The sequence below is a fragment of the Exophiala bonariae genome (assembly GCF_035927105.1).
Source record: "Exophiala bonariae strain CCFEE 5792 chromosome Unknown scaffold_17, whole genome shotgun sequence".
Classification (NCBI taxonomy): Eukaryota; Fungi; Ascomycota; class Eurotiomycetes; order Chaetothyriales; family Herpotrichiellaceae; genus Exophiala; species Exophiala bonariae.
Genome location: NW_027042492.1, coordinates 702,501 through 720,813, shown reverse-complemented (window position 1 = coordinate 720,813; position 18,313 = coordinate 702,501). Strand labels below are relative to the sequence as shown.

General features: G+C 50.6%; 6 protein-coding genes across 6 annotated transcripts; 2 read left to right on the top strand and 4 right to left on the bottom strand.

The window, feature by feature from the left end:
• Positions 1-39: 39 nt before the first annotated feature.
• On the bottom strand, positions 40-1,758 carry LTR84_003880 (uncharacterized protein; the record flags this gene model as incomplete). Its single annotated transcript, XM_064847463.1, has 1 exon — positions 40-1,758. One exon carries the CDS (start codon positions 1,756-1,758, stop codon positions 40-42), a length of 1,719 nt encoding a protein of 572 aa, XP_064705184.1.
• A 1,780-nt stretch (positions 1,759-3,538) lies between these two features.
• On the top strand, positions 3,539-6,109 carry LTR84_003879 (uncharacterized protein; the record flags this gene model as incomplete). The annotated part of the gene is made up of 1 exon (XM_064847462.1): positions 3,539-6,109. The coding sequence occupies one exon, from the start codon at positions 3,539-3,541 to the stop codon at positions 6,107-6,109; it is 2,571 nt and encodes an 856-aa protein (XP_064705183.1).
• Positions 6,110-8,348: 2,239 nt separating this feature from the next.
• CDC42 (Rho GTPase) lies at positions 8,349-9,319 on the top strand (the record flags this gene model as incomplete). Its single annotated transcript, XM_064847461.1, has 3 exons — positions 8,349-8,494; positions 8,569-8,688; positions 8,878-9,319. 3 exons carry the CDS (start codon positions 8,349-8,351, stop codon positions 9,317-9,319), a joined length of 708 nt encoding a protein of 235 aa, XP_064705182.1.
• A 1,243-nt stretch (positions 9,320-10,562) lies between these two features.
• LTR84_003877 (uncharacterized protein) lies at positions 10,563-13,458 on the bottom strand (the record flags this gene model as incomplete). The annotated part of the gene is made up of 2 exons (XM_064847460.1): positions 10,563-12,969; positions 13,034-13,458. The coding sequence occupies 2 exons, from the start codon at positions 13,456-13,458 to the stop codon at positions 10,563-10,565; spliced, it is 2,832 nt and encodes a 943-aa protein (XP_064705181.1).
• A 1,138-nt stretch (positions 13,459-14,596) lies between these two features.
• On the bottom strand, positions 14,597-16,026 carry LTR84_003876 (uncharacterized protein; the record flags this gene model as incomplete). Its single annotated transcript, XM_064847459.1, has 2 exons — positions 14,597-15,939; positions 16,020-16,026. 2 exons carry the CDS (start codon positions 16,024-16,026, stop codon positions 14,597-14,599), a joined length of 1,350 nt encoding a protein of 449 aa, XP_064705180.1.
• A 547-nt stretch (positions 16,027-16,573) lies between these two features.
• Positions 16,574-18,257, bottom strand: LTR84_003875 (uncharacterized protein; the record flags this gene model as incomplete). Its single annotated transcript, XM_064847458.1, has 2 exons — positions 16,574-18,204; positions 18,254-18,257. 2 exons carry the CDS (start codon positions 18,255-18,257, stop codon positions 16,574-16,576), a joined length of 1,635 nt encoding a protein of 544 aa, XP_064705179.1.
• Positions 18,258-18,313: the final 56 nt, after the last annotated feature.

Below are 18,313 nucleotides of genomic sequence, written 5' to 3'. Positions count from 1 at the left end.
TCATTCATTCATTCGCTCGCTCGCTGGCGCCCCATCCACTCAAGGGGTACATCTGTACGCAAAGCGGGGGTACAGCGCACACTCTCTGACGGTCCAGCGACCACACATCCATGCGAGGAAGCGCTCGAGGCCAAGGCCGTATCCACCGTGCGGCGTGGCACCGTAGCGTCTCTGATCGGTATACCAGTAGTAGGGCTTAGGATCGATGCCCTCACGCTTATAGCCGGCCAACAGCTCGTCATAGTCGTAGATGCGCATGCTGCCGCCGACGATCTCGCCGACGCCGGGCATCAACATGTCGACGCTCTCGGTGACGCGAGGGTCCGCGGCGTCTTTTGGCATGTAGAAGGCCTTGATCTCGACGGGGAAGTGGGTGAGGAAGATGGGCACGTTGAGCATGTCGGTCATTTTGCGCTCGGCGGCCTCGGCGATGTCGTCGCCGAACTTGTGGGGTTCGCCGTCTTCGTTGGGGATCGAGTGCTCGACCAGCCAGTCGATGGCGTCGGTGTAGCGCATGCGTTTGAAGGGGCGTGATGGCGGCTTGAAGTCCGGGTTGAGCGATTTGATGTGTGCTGCGATGATGGGGTCGGCCAGCGTGAGCTCGATCACTCGGCAGATGACGTGTTCGAGATGTGTGAGCAGGCCGTCGAACGTGATGAAGTTGAGTTCGCCTTCGATGTGCGTGTATTCCGACAAGTGGCGGCGGGTGAGGGACTTCTCGGCGCGAAAAGACGGGCTGATGGTGTAGACGTCGCCGAGGGACGCGAGGCAGGTTTCCAGGTACAGCTGTGAGGACTGGGTGAGGTAGGCTTTTTCGCCGTAGTAGTCGAATTCAAAGAGTGTGGCGCCGCCTTCAACCTGGGTTTGCACCATAGCTGGAGGGGTGACGAATCGCATTCGCAGTTCGCGGAACGTCTGCCGGAAGGCAAAGTCGACGGCATCACGCACGATCATGACGGCAGATGCGGTGTCGCCTCGTAGGACGAGATGGCGGTTGTCGAGGAGGGTTTGGGCGTCACCGTCCTGTTGGACTTTGTTGGTGATGGCTTCTTTATCGCCTATGGCGGCGCCAATGACGGTGTAGAAGTCGGCGTGGAGCTCGCGGTCCAGGGGAGCATGAGCTTTGGGTGGGAGAGCTTTCAGTTCACCGCGGATGGTCATGGATGTTTCGAGGGTCAAGGTCATGGCGGCGTAGGTTTTGATCAGGTTGCCGCTCAGGACGACTTGCATGTGGCCGTAGCCGTCCTTGAGGGTGATGAAAATGACATCTTTCTGGGATCGGAGGTGGTGGACATAGCCAGATACCTGGACACGGGTTCCTGGGGAGTCGGCTGACCCCAACTTGATCTTGGTAGAGTCGGCATCGTCAAGACGGATGGAGACTGGGGCGGGCAGGCTTTTGTCCTCTTCGAGGACGACCTTTTTCGCATCTTCGAGCGTCTGCTGTCGTTTGGCAGCCTCGGCGTTTTCTCGAATGGCGAGTTCTGAAGCCTTGGCTTGCTTCTTTTTATGTTGTTCGTAGAGGTTGGAGACTTTCTTCAAAGCGGATTTAGAGGCTGGTTTCCACTCCAGACGAGAAGCAGGATCACCATTGCCGTCAACGGGACCAGTCTCGGATTTTCGGGTTTGGTATGTTGGGCCATCACTTGCATGTTTGATCATGGCATGTAGCAGAGATTTGTATGGGGCGGTCTCTGTGCCAGTGGCCGAGTCGTCATCGCGACCGACGTCCTCATCAATGTAGATGGTTGACGCCATGTTGAGAGACGATGCTAAGATATTGTGTAGAGTTGAAGGGACCAACCGTGAATTCGTTGGTGGGTGATTATTAAATAGGGATTGAAACACACAATTTGTGAGTCAGGCTGGGAGTCAGTCATTATTCTTGCTGATAAGAATCTCTCGGTTAATTTTTTTGAGACGTCAGTGATACGGCGGGTGTTCTGGTTTGAGGCAAAATACACCGTCATCCCAAGACCCAAGAGTGGTAGCGACGATGTCATTACAATCTGTTACGTCTGGCATTTCACATGTGGGTGAAGGCCGTTGACATCACAGCTCGAATTGGAACGATTCATGGTGAATAGGATTACTGATCATCCAATGGCTTGATATCTCTGATGGAAAGTAAGGATTAATCGACATTCAGCATTTCGAAATTGAGATTCAAAGGGCGAAAAATGAGACGACTTAAGCGCGAGCGAAGAACAGAGACTGAGGCTGAATTGAAACAGCCGCCATGAAGGAAGCTAAATTAACTCAGGTACGCCTCCCAATCAAAATCCGGAAGCGAACAAAGAGCAATCAAACTTGCCATGCATGGTTGGGCCACTGGCATCCTCCTCGCTTGTTTGTGATGGACTCGAAAGTGAAGCGAAACCAGACGAGAACTACAGAGTGCGAGGTATTGAGTCACTGTAGGTCGAACTTGATCGTATTGAGCAATGCATAGCAGGGGCAACATGATCATGATGGTGCCGGTTTGAATGGACTCGAGTTGAACTGAATCAAAGAGCTACCTAGCCAAGGCAGGCCAATAGTGTACGCGATCCCTGCCCCTAGTTGTCCAAAAGAATAAGATTGTAAGCCAACCAATACCAATACCTCGTAGGAGTTGCTGCAGAATGACTGGATTGAAAGTGGCACTGGCATGCTGCCAATCCGTCTCTGGGGTACCTGCTGTGCTTATTGCTGACTCGTACTGCTGTACCTCGTACCAGTCTGAACCGTAAACCTGGGTTCTCCTGTGTCAGGTTCACGGACAATCTGTTGGGTGACTACGAGTAAGTCTAGTTAAAGACCCGCCTGTATCAAAATACCGAATAAGGGGAGAAGCGTACCGACTACCGAGTGAAGGGGAATGTCAGGTAAGAATGGTGGTCTATTAGGTAGTTACGGGTATGGGCTCCGCTCATTTAATATTAATCAATGCTGTATCCCCCCCGGCGTTCCCCCTAAACTTTAGGGAGTCGTTGGTAGTGCATACCCTGGTCTCTCCACTCGCTTCCCATCCACTAACCCCCAAGGCACGGTTGCTGGTAGGCTGCATCTGCAAGCTTGGGACTGCTAGAGCCTAACAGAGGGATAGTCTTACACTCTCAGGGCAGGCCAAACCCTGGCTGGCCTTGCATTCATTTCTTTTCACTATTCTATCTCCCCCATCTTCATCATCCTCGCCGGCCTCCCTTTGCTGTGCTCTTTCTTTATCCATTGTCTTGCTATCGTGTATTCTGCTTCTTTTCATTCCTTTTCGTTCCATTCACTCATTCCATTCCCATTCGCTCTTTACTCGACACTCGCTATCGTTCAGCAACAGAGTGTATTTCTACCCACCATATTCGATACCCCTTCATCTGTACAGTACAGCTCTAGATCTTCGATTCAATTCCTTTTCAAGATACACCCTGTAATCCTCATTGTCCCTCGTCGCCTTGACTGACCCTCAAGTGTCCTTTCCAACCAGAGACTGTGTCCTAAACCATCCCTCGGTGTAGTCCTTGGACATCGTCCTGGGGACGCCATCTACCATCATTCCCATATGCTTGCCGCAATGCAGACTCAAGACGTGTTTGGAGGAGTTGGAGGTCGATATGGGCAGTCCAAGTTTGCCCCGGAAAACACTGGTTTCAGTCACGGTGCATACAATACAAATCACGCTCCTTTCCACCCTTTCCCTGACCGGAATGGTCGAAAGCCTACCATTCCCTCAATAGCCACCGCAGGCAAGGACCAGCACATCTACCTCCCCAACGAGCAGACCCCGAGTGGAGATTACAGCATGAACTTTACACCATTGCTGCCTTCTCAGCTGCTTCTCGGCAGCCCTTTTCAACCTGGCTCCCCAGGTTCTTTTGCTTCTCCTCAATTCCCAAGCTTCAATCGTTTCACGCCTGGTACCAATGCCTTGCATCACCAGACTCAGCAATATCAACAGAACCAGCAGGCCCAGCTGGCCAGTCCTACCCAAGCCAATGCAAACCCAATGTCCCCTCAGACGTATCAAGCCGTCATGTCACCTGATACATACACGGCAGCTTCTCCTACAGGCTTTTCAGGTCTCGGCGGTGCTGCCTTTGGACACTATCAGCCTATGGTGGGCATGCAAGGCACGTGGATGGGCAGCACGAGTCGTACGGTCTACTTGGGCAACATTCCTGCTGATACTCCTGCCGAGGAGATTCTCAACCATGTTCGCAGTGGCCAGATCGAATCTGTCCGCCTCCTTCCCGAGAAGAACTGCGCCTTTATTTCCTTCCTTGACAGCAGCTCTGCCACCCATTTTCATTCCGATGCGATTTTGAAAAAGCTCGCGATCAAGGGAAACGATATCAAGATTGGTTGGGGGAAACCATCCCAGGTACCCACTTCTGTTGCTCTCGCTGTTCAACAGTCGGGTGCTTCCCGCAATGTTTACCTAGGAAACCTCCCTGAAGAGACAGGAGAGCAGGAGCTGAGAGAGGAGCTGGGCAAGTTCGGCCCGGTTGACACCATCAAATTGGTCCGTGAAAAGGCGATTGCGTTTGTCCATTTCCTCTCCATCGGACATGCTGTCAAGGCGGTGTCTCAGCTCCCACAAGACCCCAAATGGGGACCACCTCGTCGCGTGTATTATGGCAAGGATCGATGTGCCTATGTTTCCAAGACTCAGCAACAGAATGCCGCACAGTACCTGGGAATCGCCCCTGGTTATGCCCATGTTCTCAACGGAGCTGATCGGGATTTGATATCCAACGCTCTGGCCCAGCAATCAGTAGCTGCCGCTGCCGTGGCTACAACTGCTGGCGGAGTCAACAATCTCGGGAATCGTACTGTGTACTTGGGCAACATCCACCCCGAGACGACCATTGAGGAGATCTGCAATGTTGTTCGAGGCGGACTCCTCCACCACATTCGCTACATTCCCGACAAGCATATCTGCTTTGTGACGTTCATTGACCCCACCTCGGCGGCATCGTTCTACGCCCTCAGCAATCTTCAAGGCCTGATGATTCACAACCGAAGATTGAAAATTGGATGGGGCAAACATTCGGGTGCTTTGCCACCTGCCATTGCTTTGGCTGTGAGTGGAGGAGCCTCGCGCAATGTGTACGTGGGTAACCTTGACGAAAGTTGGACCGAGGAGAGACTCAGGCAAGACTTTTCCGAATATGGTGAGATTGAGTTGGTCAACACTTTACGAGAGAAAAGCTGTGCCTTTGTCAACTTCACCAACATTGCGAATGCTATCAAGGCCATTGAAGCGGTACGTTCACGGGACGAGTATAAGCGATTCAAGATCAATTTTGGCAAGGATCGATGTGGCAATCCCCCGCGTCAAAACTTGAATACAGCCAACGGAAACAATGGACGCATGCCTGGTACTCTCGACGGTGCTGGCTCTCCCGTCACCATGAATGGGTTTGAACATGCTGTGTCTCAGACTGGCTCTAGTCCAACCAGATCGACCATTCCTTTGGGACCCAAAGCCGCCATGAATGGACAACCCCAACCTCTTCGTCAACAGACCATGCCGACCACTCCTTCGGCCATTCTGAATGCTGGGAACAACAATCCATTGACCATGTATTTGACCCATGTGTCTCAACAGCAACAAGCCCAGGCCGAGCAGGATCTACGTGACGACAACATGTCGTTTGCTACACTGCAACAGCAACAGAACCAGGCGTTGGCCAATCAGCAAGCGGCACTTTACGGAGAGATGCCCAATGGCCACAGTGGATTGGACAGCGCAACTCACACTCATGTGCCCCGCCAAAGCAGCATCAGTGGTGGATTTGGAACCGGGCAATTGAGCAATGGTGCATCCACGACGGTGGGAGGCCTTTTGGCCCCTACCAATACCGGTCTAGGTGCGAGCAGAAGTGCACATTCTCGAGCAGTGTCCCTACCTGCCTTCTCACAAGAGTTGTTCGGTACTGGACAGTCGACACAACCTGGACCATCGTCATCTCGAGCATTTGGTGGACACGCCTCGCAGGGAAGCTTTGGCGGGTTTGGGTCAGCGTTTGGCACTGGATTTGGTACCAGTGGCTACAACGGATTGGGGCTCTCGAGTGACAGCCGAGGTGGGCTGTCTGGATGGGCAGAAGAGGAAATTGGCGCCAAATAAATTGATTGTAATCGTGGCTTTCTTTTGATGTTTGATGGGATTTGTTCGCCGGACTGAGAGGTGATTTTTGGGTACTGGCAATTGTTCTAATATCTCGAATTTTGAAAGGGGCACAAGATGATGGGTGGCTGTATTTGCCAGCTGTTGCAGGGCGGACTGCATCATCTTGTCCTATTACTATGACATTGCTGTGGACGGGAGTGGGGACAACGAGGTACCTTTGCGTGTCCTGTTGTCATCTATGCCATGGAATGTACATATATGCAGCTGAATGATAGGAGGGGGCACGAGCATGACATGCAATTTGAGCTCGAGGAGCATATTCACCGTTGATACTGCAATGGAGGGGAGAGGAGTGGAGCGGCAGTAGTGACTGGTGAGAACCAAATCTCGAATATACTCATGTCTGTTTACTACGTGAAGATGATGGTGTCGTCCGCGTCCTTTGTCCTGTACGAGTAAAAGGCAGATGTGAGTGCAACTGACAGAGCGGTGGCGTGGGGTGTAGAAGGGGCCCAGAATCTTGGGTGTACGCTTAAGGTTCTTTGATGGCTGCTACTAACTGCATATGTCGTGCCAGTGGCTGATATAGACAAATATCTGTGACATGGCGCTCGTGCCGTGAGAGCACGGGGGCCGAAGGACGAGGGTTGAAGCCTGAAGGTCGCGGTGGTGGAATTGCAGTACCCACGACGGAGCCAGTACAGTACTACGTAGAGGCCCAAGCAGAACCAAAATGGAGGAGAATGTTGGCCCTAGAAGAACAGATTGAAAGTCTGCAACTGGCCAGCAGGAGTACTGCTCTCAAATAACAGACGAGGTTGATTACAAGTAACTCCTGAACATTTATTTGGGACAGGCTACGCCCAAACGGTCGCTCGTGTTTACGATGAGGTACAAGGTATCCGTAATTGATAGTCGGAACGCACGTGAGAAGATCCGTAGCCTCGAACAAGGCACGCCCCTTCCAGATTGGGAAGGGCCAGAAGAAGCTCGAAGCTGGAGGAACAGGAACTTGACGAGACAGGGCGTTTAGCGTTCGGGGAAGTTGAAGAATGAGAATGCACCTATGACCTGAAGGGGCCAATATTTGATGATAGCATCCAGAAGGGAAGATGATCTGGTGGTTGACTCGTTGCACACGCTTAGCGCTTAGCCGAGTTCATACGAATACATACCTAGGTGCTTACCTGGGTAGGTAGTGCTTTGAGCGGTGACCGTGGCCGAGAATCGAGCACGTCTTCCAAGCGATAAGTGCGGTTAAGTTGGGTACCTGGGTATCAACAGCCAGGCTTCAAGCACCAACGGACTCCTCCGTCTGCAAGACCGCAGCTAACCACCCGGGAGAAACGTGACTCGGCTTGCATGTCCTTGAGCCTTTGGGGCTCTCATGTTAGGTTAGCCCCCGCGCCTAGACCCATTAACTAGCATACCCAAATGCACTCCTAGAGTCCTGGGCCGCGGGCCTTTGCATCTCCAATTCCACCCCCATCAGGGCCTATCCGTTACAATCCACTTCCACTTCCACTTCCACCAGGCCATCGCCCATCTCATCTTATCCCAATTCTGGGTTTCCATTCCTTCGACTTCCAAGTTGATTTCACCTTTCTCCCTCATCACCAACATTTCCGGCAAATGCACACATCCTCTTCGATTAGCTAGACTTTTCTCAACCTCTTTCTTCGGTTAGACTGGACATAGCATCCCTTCTTGCTGGTCAATTCACTTCGACTTTCAATCTTCACTCGATCCGAGCTGCCATTGTCATTGCCATTGCCATTGCTCTACCTGTGCCCAACCCTGTTCTGCCGTACCCCGTTGACCGCTCGCCTACCACTCCTCCTCCTGCTCCTCCTGCTCCTTGGTTGGGTACGAGTACTCCATACAATTCCTCAACTCTCTCGTACTGCCAACTGAATCTGCACTGCCCGCAGCCTGCAACTCCCTCCCTTCGCTTGTCCTCCTTCATCCCTATCACTGTGAGTTGCCTGAATATTTCGTGTTCAAGAGCATGGACTGATCATATCTTCATAGTCACCTTTCTCGGACTGTCAATCTTTTACTTCTATCCCCGAGACTGTCCCTCTTCGATACGTCCGACCACAGGAGTGAATTCAACAACGTGAAGTCGTGACTACCAAACCGAGCCTTGTCATTTCACTACTCTCACTGGGAATTAATCCTTCCGCGCGACTACTCTCTGTTCACTGCAAGTCTCTACTCTTTGTAAGTGGTCACCATGTCGTCGCGGATTCTATCCCTCGCGCGTCGCTCCCAGAAACTTACTGTTCGCGTGCTCAGGCCCACCAAACCTTCCCCTCCTCGATCTCTAAACATCAACCAACTCCCCACAGATAAAATCGGAATGGTTGTCGCCACGATCAAGTATGTTATACGTCCACCGATCTTGACAATGCAACACCTTCAACCCAAAGCGCAGATGCTAACCAGCCACGCAGATGTGTTGTTGTTGGTGATGGTGCAGTTGGAAAGACGTGCTTGCTCATCTCTTACACCACCAACAAATTCCCCTCAGAATATGTCCCCACAGTCTTTGACAACTATGCAGTGACGGTAATGTATGTACTTCCCTCTCATCTACTCTACCAACGCTTCTACTATCGGTCATACCCTCACAAACCACGTCACCGCCCCAGTCATGGGATGCTTGCCGATCTTGTCTCACATCTTTCTCGCCTCGCTTGTGGCGCAATCCAACCCCTTGAAACACGACCTGGGAAGCACGTGCACTGACATGGGTTCATTAGGATTGGTGATGAGCCTTACACCCTCGGACTTTTCGATACTGCCGGACAAGAAGATTATGATCGATTGAGACCTCTGTCTTATCCTCAAACTGATGTCTTCCTTGTTTGCTTCTCCGTCACTTCTCCAGCTTCATTTGAAAACGTTCGAGAGAAATGGTTCCCCGAAGTTCACCACCATTGCCCTGGAGTTCCATGTCTGATTGTTGGTACTCAAACCGATCTTCGAGATGACCCTTCCGTACGAGAGAAATTATCCAAGCAAAAGATGCAACCGGTTCGAAAAGAAGACGGAGAGAGAATGGCCAAGGACTTGGGAGCAATCAAATATGTCGAATGCAGCGCACTGACACAGTACAAACTGAAAGACGTGTTTGATGAAGCCATTGTTGCTGCATTAGAACCTCCCCCAAAGAAGAGTTCGAAGAAATGCACGATACTCTGACCGGTCCGGAATTTTGGCATGTGCAAATGGGGTTTAGAAGGTTGGTGACACACAAATCGTCTCACCATCAAACCCTCAACTGACCTAGTCCTAGTCAGCATTTCTATTCTCGTCTATCTTCAATCCAGTGGGAGACTGGACTTTATCTTGGAAAATGGAACACATTGACGACGGGCATTTCTCCCTGAAATAAATCTCTTTTTATTCCAGTTCCGCCAGACGAAAGATCAATCACCCTTGCCCTCTTTTATTCCAATCATGACACAACCTGTGTTTTCTTTATTTCCAAGCGAAATCCTATCCGTTTCGAGGGGCGTTTTTTCCGTTGATTGAATGGGGAAAGGGGGAGTGTGGGAGTGATGGACTGGGGGAGTTGAATGTGACTGGGCAAAGTAAAGGGCAAATCCTTCTTCTATCCCTCTCTTCGTTCTTTCGTCCGGAAGATTGGCCTGGCATCTATGGCGTTACACCCTCAGAATCACCAATTGCCACCAAATCATTCCAGGACAGATACAAAGACAGGAGGCTACGCCTGGCCTGTTCCCTCGACACTAGAGAGGGATGAGATCCAGATTGTTCGACTCACTCTCGATGGCAGAACCGGCCTTGTTCTTTACCCCTTCCATGCCCAGCGGCGGGAAGTGGTCTGCAGTCCTATTATAACGCAGATCTGGGGTTTGGGCCATGAATTCTTCTACAGATGAATCGATTCCCCCTGGGTTTTTCTCCTTTTCTGAACATTGCAGAATCAATGAATTCCGGCGTGACTTGTCCCATCCGATATACGTTCTGGTTTTTCCTTCACAATACATGGATATGCTTTTCTATTTTGTTTAGCCAGCTTGACTGTCTTCTTTTCTGGCCCCTTGCTGCCTTGTCTTAATTGCACCCAATGCAACGCTTGATTTGGTGAGACATTACACGCATGGGTCGCGTGGCGGAATCAATTTGCGCGAGAGATTCAACACTTATATCAGCAAGGCAAGTCATACACACACATGTTCTTGTGTACCTATCATGCTTATCAACAATATCGGCCGAGCCACGCTTCGAACACGACGCGGCAAACAGGTGAGAGATAAAGCGTGGCGCTCTATCTCCTAGGCCGGGGAATACCTGCACTTCGAAAAGAAAGGCGCGTGAACTTCATGTTGGCCGAATTCTTGTCTAGAAGGCTTTCTTGGTGGAGTCATGCCAGCGAGGTCGTGTGTCATACGGCATGCTGTGGGAATTTATGCTTTGGTCATATCCTCGAAGGCTTATTATGCTTGGGTCGCTGTACGGTGAGATCCAAATGATCTTGAACCGGCTGCTTTCGCTTCCACTTCCACCAGGAAGACTTGGTCTTGGCCTCCAGCAGCGACGTCTTCTTCTGCGAAAAGGCCGGGACGAGCCGACTGTAATGTGCGATCTTTCCGAGGTCGATGTCGTCCACCGTCGCGCCACGGTCCAGAAAGATCTGGATGAGATGAGTGCTGGGGTTCTGATCCACCAGAGTCTGCCAGATTGTCCGTTTGTCCAGCCCAACCTCCCTCTGTTTCACGAAACGGGCATTGGGATCCGCGCCGAGTTTGAGAAACGCTTCAATCATGGCCTCGTCCACCGGTCGACCAGATAGCGATTCGAGTTTCGCGTCGACACTGAATCTCGCCCAGTAGCAGGTGACGGCAATGTCGAGCAACTTGGTTGCATCGACGGCAGATACTTGGATCACCGCCAAATGTCGTTGGACATATGGTCCAAGCTGCAACCCGGTGGCGATGCCCAGAAACGACGGCGGTCGATGAATACGGTTGGGAAGACTGGCCCAGTAGGAATTGCCGATCAATCTTGTTCGACATTCCGCCTCCACAAAATTATGCCCGTCGGACCTTGGAGCAGCGGCCAGAAGACTCGTGGTTTTGTCAATCTCGTCGAAGAGCTGGAATTGCAGGTCGGATCCTGATGGCCACGTACGGACGGCGTACTCGATGGAGAAAGTCGTTTGGTCCCAGACGAATTGCGATGTGAGGTCGTCTAGACTAGAAGCCTTCAATTTCATGATGTGAGTGTTGCAGAGCCGAGGATTGGGGTCAAAGGAACCTCCAGCGGCCGTGCAGATCTTCGCCCAGTTATGATCCTGATTGAGCCAATCATTCACGGTCCTGTGAAGGAAGGAGATAGGCGCTGACGCTAGGATTGGCTTCGACTGGGAGTTTGGTTCGACGAGGCCTCTGCAACAAGCATTCAGACGGCGTCGCATGCTTTCGACTCTCCCTGCCGTGCTCTCGCTCTCCAGCGGTGCAGTCGGCATCTTGAGAGCAGCCTCGGGGTCTTCTTCGTCGGCAAATGCCAGTTCCAAGACCGTGAGTCTCGTCAGAGCAGCCCTGATAATTTGGAATATTTGAGACGCTCTCGCAAGATGGAATCCATCAAGACTGTCCAGAATATTAGTAAACAGGTCCTCCAAGTCGCCCGGAAGGGAGTCCAAGTGTCTTTGGAGGTCTGAAAGTCGCTCTCCTTCTGTCAGACCTTGCAGCAGTGAAGCGGTGACGAGATGGACCCACAGGAAAACGCCCGAGGATTTCAATGCAACGTTTTCGATGAGCTGAGCAGCGTATTCGGGATTCGTGGCAGAAAGTGCGGGGAATCCGGGATTTTCGTGAAATCTCGACCGAACGTAATGTTCAATATCCCCCGTGGTCAGGTTTTCTATGGTGAGGCTGGGGCGATGCTTGAAGGCATCTTCAAAATCCACCCAGGGCCGACTGGAGATGCAAATCTTGATGTTTGGGGCAAGAAGAGTCCGGACAAGATTAATCACATCGATTGGGTTCCCCGAGAATTCATCAAGTCCGTCGATAAAGAAGATGGTCTTGACTCTGGTACTGAGGGCGCGTATAAGTCTTTGAAGCGAGCGGTGTAGTTCCGGCCACGACCAGTCTTCTATCGCACCATCGGACGGTCCGAAAATCATCCAGGCCTCAAGAAGGTGAGGGTAAATTCGCGGCAACAGGTGAGGCAACCTTTGCAAAACAGTGTGGAGTAGTGTTCGCGCAAGGCCTTCGAGAGACATCTGGATTGGCTTCCCCGAGTTCCAGAAGTAGAATGAGGCTTTCACCAATTCCTTACCTTGAGCCCACTCTTGCACTGACAATTCGGTTTGTGGGTTTTCAAAAATAAACTTCATTAGAGTGGATTTGCCGGCTCCCGGTTTCCCAGTGATCCAGTAGAGCTGTTGCTCGTCATCCTTGAGCCAGTCAGTAAAGCAAGAGGAATATTCGCTGGAGCACGATGGATGGAAGATCCATTGGTATGTTTCCTGGTAGGCCTCAGGAATGGCGTCCGAGCGATCTTGTATCTCGGCAAAGTGTAACCTATGAAGTAGGGTTCGACTAAGTCTAGTCTCATCCAGTGTTGTCAAGTACTTCAGCATCGTATTAGCTAAAGCCTCGTTCTCGTTGTCAGCGAACTCCATGCGATGAGAATCATGGGTCCGTCGTATGGCGTCTATAAGTCCGGCATGCATGGTGTGGTTCCTGTCCACCTTCAGCAGAATATTTCGAGACAGCTCCTCGGACCTTTGGAGAACACTTCGAGTGTGTTCTTGGAAGTGCACACGGTCGGCCTGGGCCAACCCATTCTTCTTTTGAACGGCATCCAATTCCTCTCTGAACGCGTTAGTCCGTCAAGACAGCACTTGGCTTCCAATGGGCTTCATACCGAAGGACAAACAGCAAATGCATAGAAATTTGCTGGCGAAAGGAGTCCAAGCGCTTTTGAAGATTTTCGATCTGAGGTTGACTCCATAATGTTCGCAATGCCTGTCGGAAGCTGCTCCATAAGTCGCACTGGGCTTGTGAGCCAAGATGCTCGAGCGCCGAAAGCAGTTCGCTTGCCAGTGAGTTGCACTCGTTGCAAAGGTTCTTCAACTCAGCATGTCGTGGAGTTGTCTGTGGTGAAGAAGAGTCCGGCGTGCTGAGAGACTTCGTCAAGGCATTATTCAAACCCACTAAATCATTAGTTAAACTCTCGACATCGTTAACCGAATGCTCGCGCTTGCGCTTGTAAATCGCGTATGTGCTCGCAACAAGATTTCCGGCAAAGTCCAAGAATTGGATCAGGCTAGTCGTCACTGTGAGCACAGAAAAGGGCTCCATGTTCAGCGTCCTACCGCAATGACATAGATATCTGAGCCTGAGAAATCAGGCTGTGCTCAAGTAGAAGATGTTGGGCTGGCCGCAGAACCCATTTAGTGTATGTTGATATATCAGCACGTGATGCGCTAGCAATTCGAAGTCACTAAAACGGAACAGTAATTAGAGCAGGCAAGTAGGAGATGAACTGCATCCTAATAGAACTCTAGGGACTTTCTCTTCCCTCGATATTGACTGCGCATGCGGTTTTGTTCGCAAAGGAGTGCTGTTCTTATGCTGGAAGACCCCATTGATATGGTGATATCACTGGTGCCTTGATGTTTCTTGATGGAATGAAAGCTCTGAATAATCAGCTCGTATTGTGTAGGAACAAGTTTGAAATGCAAGAAGGGGAAATCTAATGACAGCAAGTGGCTTTTTATTATTTGCAAAACTTGAACTTGTTGATGGAACATGGGGACTGATTCATTCTTCCTATCGTACTGCGTGCGAGAAGGATATCTACCTAGGTACGATTCAATGGTAATAATAATAGCATGGTAGTGATACTTGTGCCAGAAGTTTACACGAGCGGTATCATCCCTCTTTCACTGCCGCTTCTTGTTATTTTCCCTGGTTGTCCTTCACTCTGGAAACCTGCCTCATCCTTTCTGATCATACAACGACATGCTTTGCTGTAGCCTTACTTTGGCTACTTAGGTAAGTCCAAACCTCTTCCGTTAGTAAGGTTCACTAAAATACTGCTGAATGGCGCCTCGAGTTGTTATCAAGGAGTAAATCTCAGGCGTCATCGGAATGAGGTCTGCATCACCAAACCTGGTGTGATATGCAAGCCGGGAACATATTTACCACCCTGTTCCCTCATACTCCAAGTAGTTGGTACAAAAGAAGGGGACAATCGTCGGTATTGTCAAGACGAAAGCGTGAAAGGTCAGCTGTACACATGATTTTGGCTCATGGGAATGAGGTGACGACGGATTTGTTCCAACCAGTCTGTGAACTGTCGAAGGTCCGTTGTTTTGTGATTGAATTTCGACGAGACATGTTATTCGGTCTCATTAACAAATTTGATCCGTCTGAGCAAATATTATCTGTCTGACGAACTAGACAGATTCAAGATTGGAGTCAAATCTGACAGTCTTCAAGGACTGAGATGCATTTCATTGTCTGCTTCATTCCCTGAGGCATAGGATTTTGGTGAATCACCATTGACATATAGTTCTTCGGTAGGAGGCTCAACAGGCTTCGTCTTGGGTGAAACGGCATCATTTACACTGGCGACTGAGCCTCGATTACTAGTGCTTGGGGCAGAGACAGATCCATGGTTCAGAAGATTGAGTCTCCGATTGATGAGCTCTTGTAATTGAAGCAATTTGTCGACCTCATCTTGTTCCGCGGATTCTGTAACCTCGGGTGGTGCTTCACTGACAAGTTGATTTGTTAGTTCCGCCAAAGCATCACCAGAGTAACCATCGATGCCTTTCTGAGACATTTCTGCCAGATGGAGAACAGCTTGCTGTTCTTTGATGGATCGATTTCGTAACATAGCATTGGCCCTGGCAGTTTCAGTGACAGCAAGAGCGTGCGTCCCCGTCCAAAATTCAGGTTCCTGAGTTTTGATCAATGTGACATTAGGTGGATGGTGAAGTACGACACCATCTGGACGATACTTCTTGCTGCGGATTATTTTCGGACCACCCAACTGTTGTGGGAATGAATGGTCTTCATACCAGCTGCGTTTGACTCTATCGATGAAGTCCAATCTGATGGCTTTCTCGGGGATACGATAGATTTTGCCTTCCATTCGTACTTCTTTCGTCTTATCGAAACTGATTTCGTCTGGCATAAGCTCAACATCGATGATGCCGTTATTTCTGTGGCCTCGTGCGAACTCGACGTCCAGAGGTACAGCATTTTTGGGCTTGCGAAGCTTTGGAATGCGTCCCAATGCGCCAGGAACAGCTTCCACTTGACGGCTGATCGCTGCGAGATCGTGTTCTGTATGCAGTGGACACCTCCAAGATGAGCTCGGTTTGTCGTCCCCACGACGACGAGGTGGAACCGCGAGCGGTGGGTCTGTGCAATCCAAATGCCACTTGGCTGGACAGAAGTCACAAGGTATGATATCGCGACCATTGGTGGTGAGACCACAGCGATAGCATAGTCTGAGATTGCCCTTGCTGTCTCTGGTTTCCTTGTAGTTGGGTTCTTCGAAAAAGCCAGCTCGATTCATTTTGAGTGCATTGTTCTGAGTACGTGGTTGACCAAATTCTTCGTATTCGCCTTCGTCACCAGTCCGGACACCTTCAAAATATTGTCGAACGTCGGATGGTAAAGAGAAGGCTTTAGGAATTGTATCATCCACACGACGAACAACCCAACCAAGAAGTCCAGATGGATGTGGCACGCCTTTGGTCTGTCTTGCAACACATTGCGGGCAGTACCATTCGCCATCAACTTCTTCATCAGGGTTCAAAGGCGGCTCTAGGCAGTTGTGGTGGAAAGAGTTCGTGCAGCCATCACAGCACAGAAGCTTGCCTTCGCCACCACAAGAGGCGCAAAACTCGTCATTATCCTGATGCCACGAGTTAGCAACTGGTGGATTGTACATCAATCATGTCATGAGCATGCACGGGGGAAAGGACCAGACTGTCGAAATGAGGGAAAAACAAAGAAAATGAACACCAAGAGGTGGAGAGATGGAAACAGGGTACCAAGACTCGAGAGCATACGCGGGAGTGAAAGTGGGAATCGGAGGGTGGAACACAGTCCAAGCCGATTTTGGAAGGGGGTAGAATTACGGAGAGAATAGGCTGGCTTACCTCTGCGCTTGAGTCTGCCCCTTCGCCAATCCTCCCATCACGCCGAGGCCCCGCACGTGAAATGCCAGCAGTGACGCCGCCATTTTTTGGTTTATTCGGTCTATAGTAAATGGGAGTTAGTCTAGATTCGTGAACGAGCGGCTGATGGAGGGATATTTGTTGTGGGAATAGGACAGAGGATTGGCCGTGATTGTGTAAGTGACAATTTGCCCCTGCCACAGGCCACGAAACCCCAAGTGGCCGCGCTAAGCATCTCCAGGCAAACACATGCATTGACATCAGAATGGGGAGTAAACTTACGATACCATGACTCGAGCTGATTTTCGTGTTCTCGTAGTAGGCGGAAATCTTGCACCTCGAGGAGTGGCTCCCCTTGAAATAGTGTTTGCCAAACCTGGTGGAGGAGGTGGTACAAGCAGAGGTGATGGTGACAGTGAAGATCCGAGTTCCAGATCATCCGCATCAAGTTCATCATAAGCTCTCTTTCTTCCATTGCCATTCGTGAGTATAGTATCTCGAGGGGCATGAGAACTGACAGGGGAAGACAAGGCTGCGTTCGAGGACATGAGACGATTGGGATGAATGACAGGTGGAGGAGGGTTTTCAGTCAGTAGATAATCCGGCTCGGGGTGGCCATGAGAAATGTCTCGTTCATCGCTCTCTGGGCGTGGGATTGTGTTGTAATCATGGAAACTGTCGTCCAAGTAGTGGCGCTTCCGCCGAGATAACTCGTCAATGTCAAATTCCGGATCACCTTGAGTCTTCTTGAACTTCTTTGTTGTCGATTTGGAAGCAGGTTGAGTATCTGCTTGTTTTGCTAGAGATTGATGCGATATTCCACCCCCCGCCGAGCGAAGTCTGTTTCCAGCTCGATGTGTGGCTTGGCGCTGTCCCACCGATCTGGAGCGACTGATTGCTGATTGATCATTTTGATGAGTACTCGATACGAAATCATCGGGAATTGATTGAGCGGATGACAAAGAAGAGTCGCTTGCAGCACTCAGAGATCTCTTACGCTTGTTGGGCGATGCAACTGGAGTTGGCGCAGCACCAACGAGAGCCGGATCCAGGTTCGGAAGAGCTGATGCGGCCAAAGCTGAAGCAGACATGTTTGGGGCAAAAGAAGCACGAGTTGGTTCCTTCCGCGCCTGTCCAAAGAACAAAGCAATTCGACGATTTCCTTCATCAGTGAATCCAGTTGATGTAACCCGTTGATGGGTTGACTGGTTGAGATTAGTTTGTCGAGGAGAGGCAAAAGTACTGTTGATCTCGGCAAGAGAAGATGGACGCTGGGAACCATCAGAAACTTGACTTTGACTAGAGCGCCGAAAGTCTTTGACACCAGATTTGATGTAGCGTTTGAATGTTCTGAACTGTTTATGTGTCGGTGACTGTTGAATGATGGCTTCGATAACATTGTACAACTCAGGTATCAGTTGGGCATCTTCACGTAGCCTCTCTAATCCTGGGATGAGGTTGGGTGTACCTTTGTCCTGGGCTTCCTGCAGAGCAAGCTCTAGATGATTGTTGAGCCGGTCTTGCCGGAGGTGTTCCTGGATTGATGCTGGTTTTGAGTGAGTGCCTGGAGTGAAAGACAACCGTACGCCAGAAGGCGAAACATTTGACGCCTGCGACATCTCTGCAACCTCTCTCCTCGAAGGACGGCCACGAGGAGGACTAGTAATGACAATGGTGTCGGAGTGTCGAGGAGGTTCAGGAGAAAGCTCTCGTAATATCTCAGGCTCCAAGGGTGAAGCTAAATCCGACTTTTCTTGCTCAGGCAGCGGAGTGACGACTTCCTCAGTTTGGGCAGGGGTCGCGCGTGGTGAAGGACGTGTGTAATTCAGTTTCAGTTTCTGCAGCAGTCGATGTGAAGGAGGGACGCCGAGAGGTTGCATGTTCTCCAGGACGCCGACTCTTTCCAGCCCTTTTGTGTCTTCGAAACTCGGGACCGCAGTCCGCACATTTGGTTCCACCCATTTGTCCAAACTGGTCTGCTGGCCATTTCTCGAGGTCGAATGAAGATGAGCCTGAGC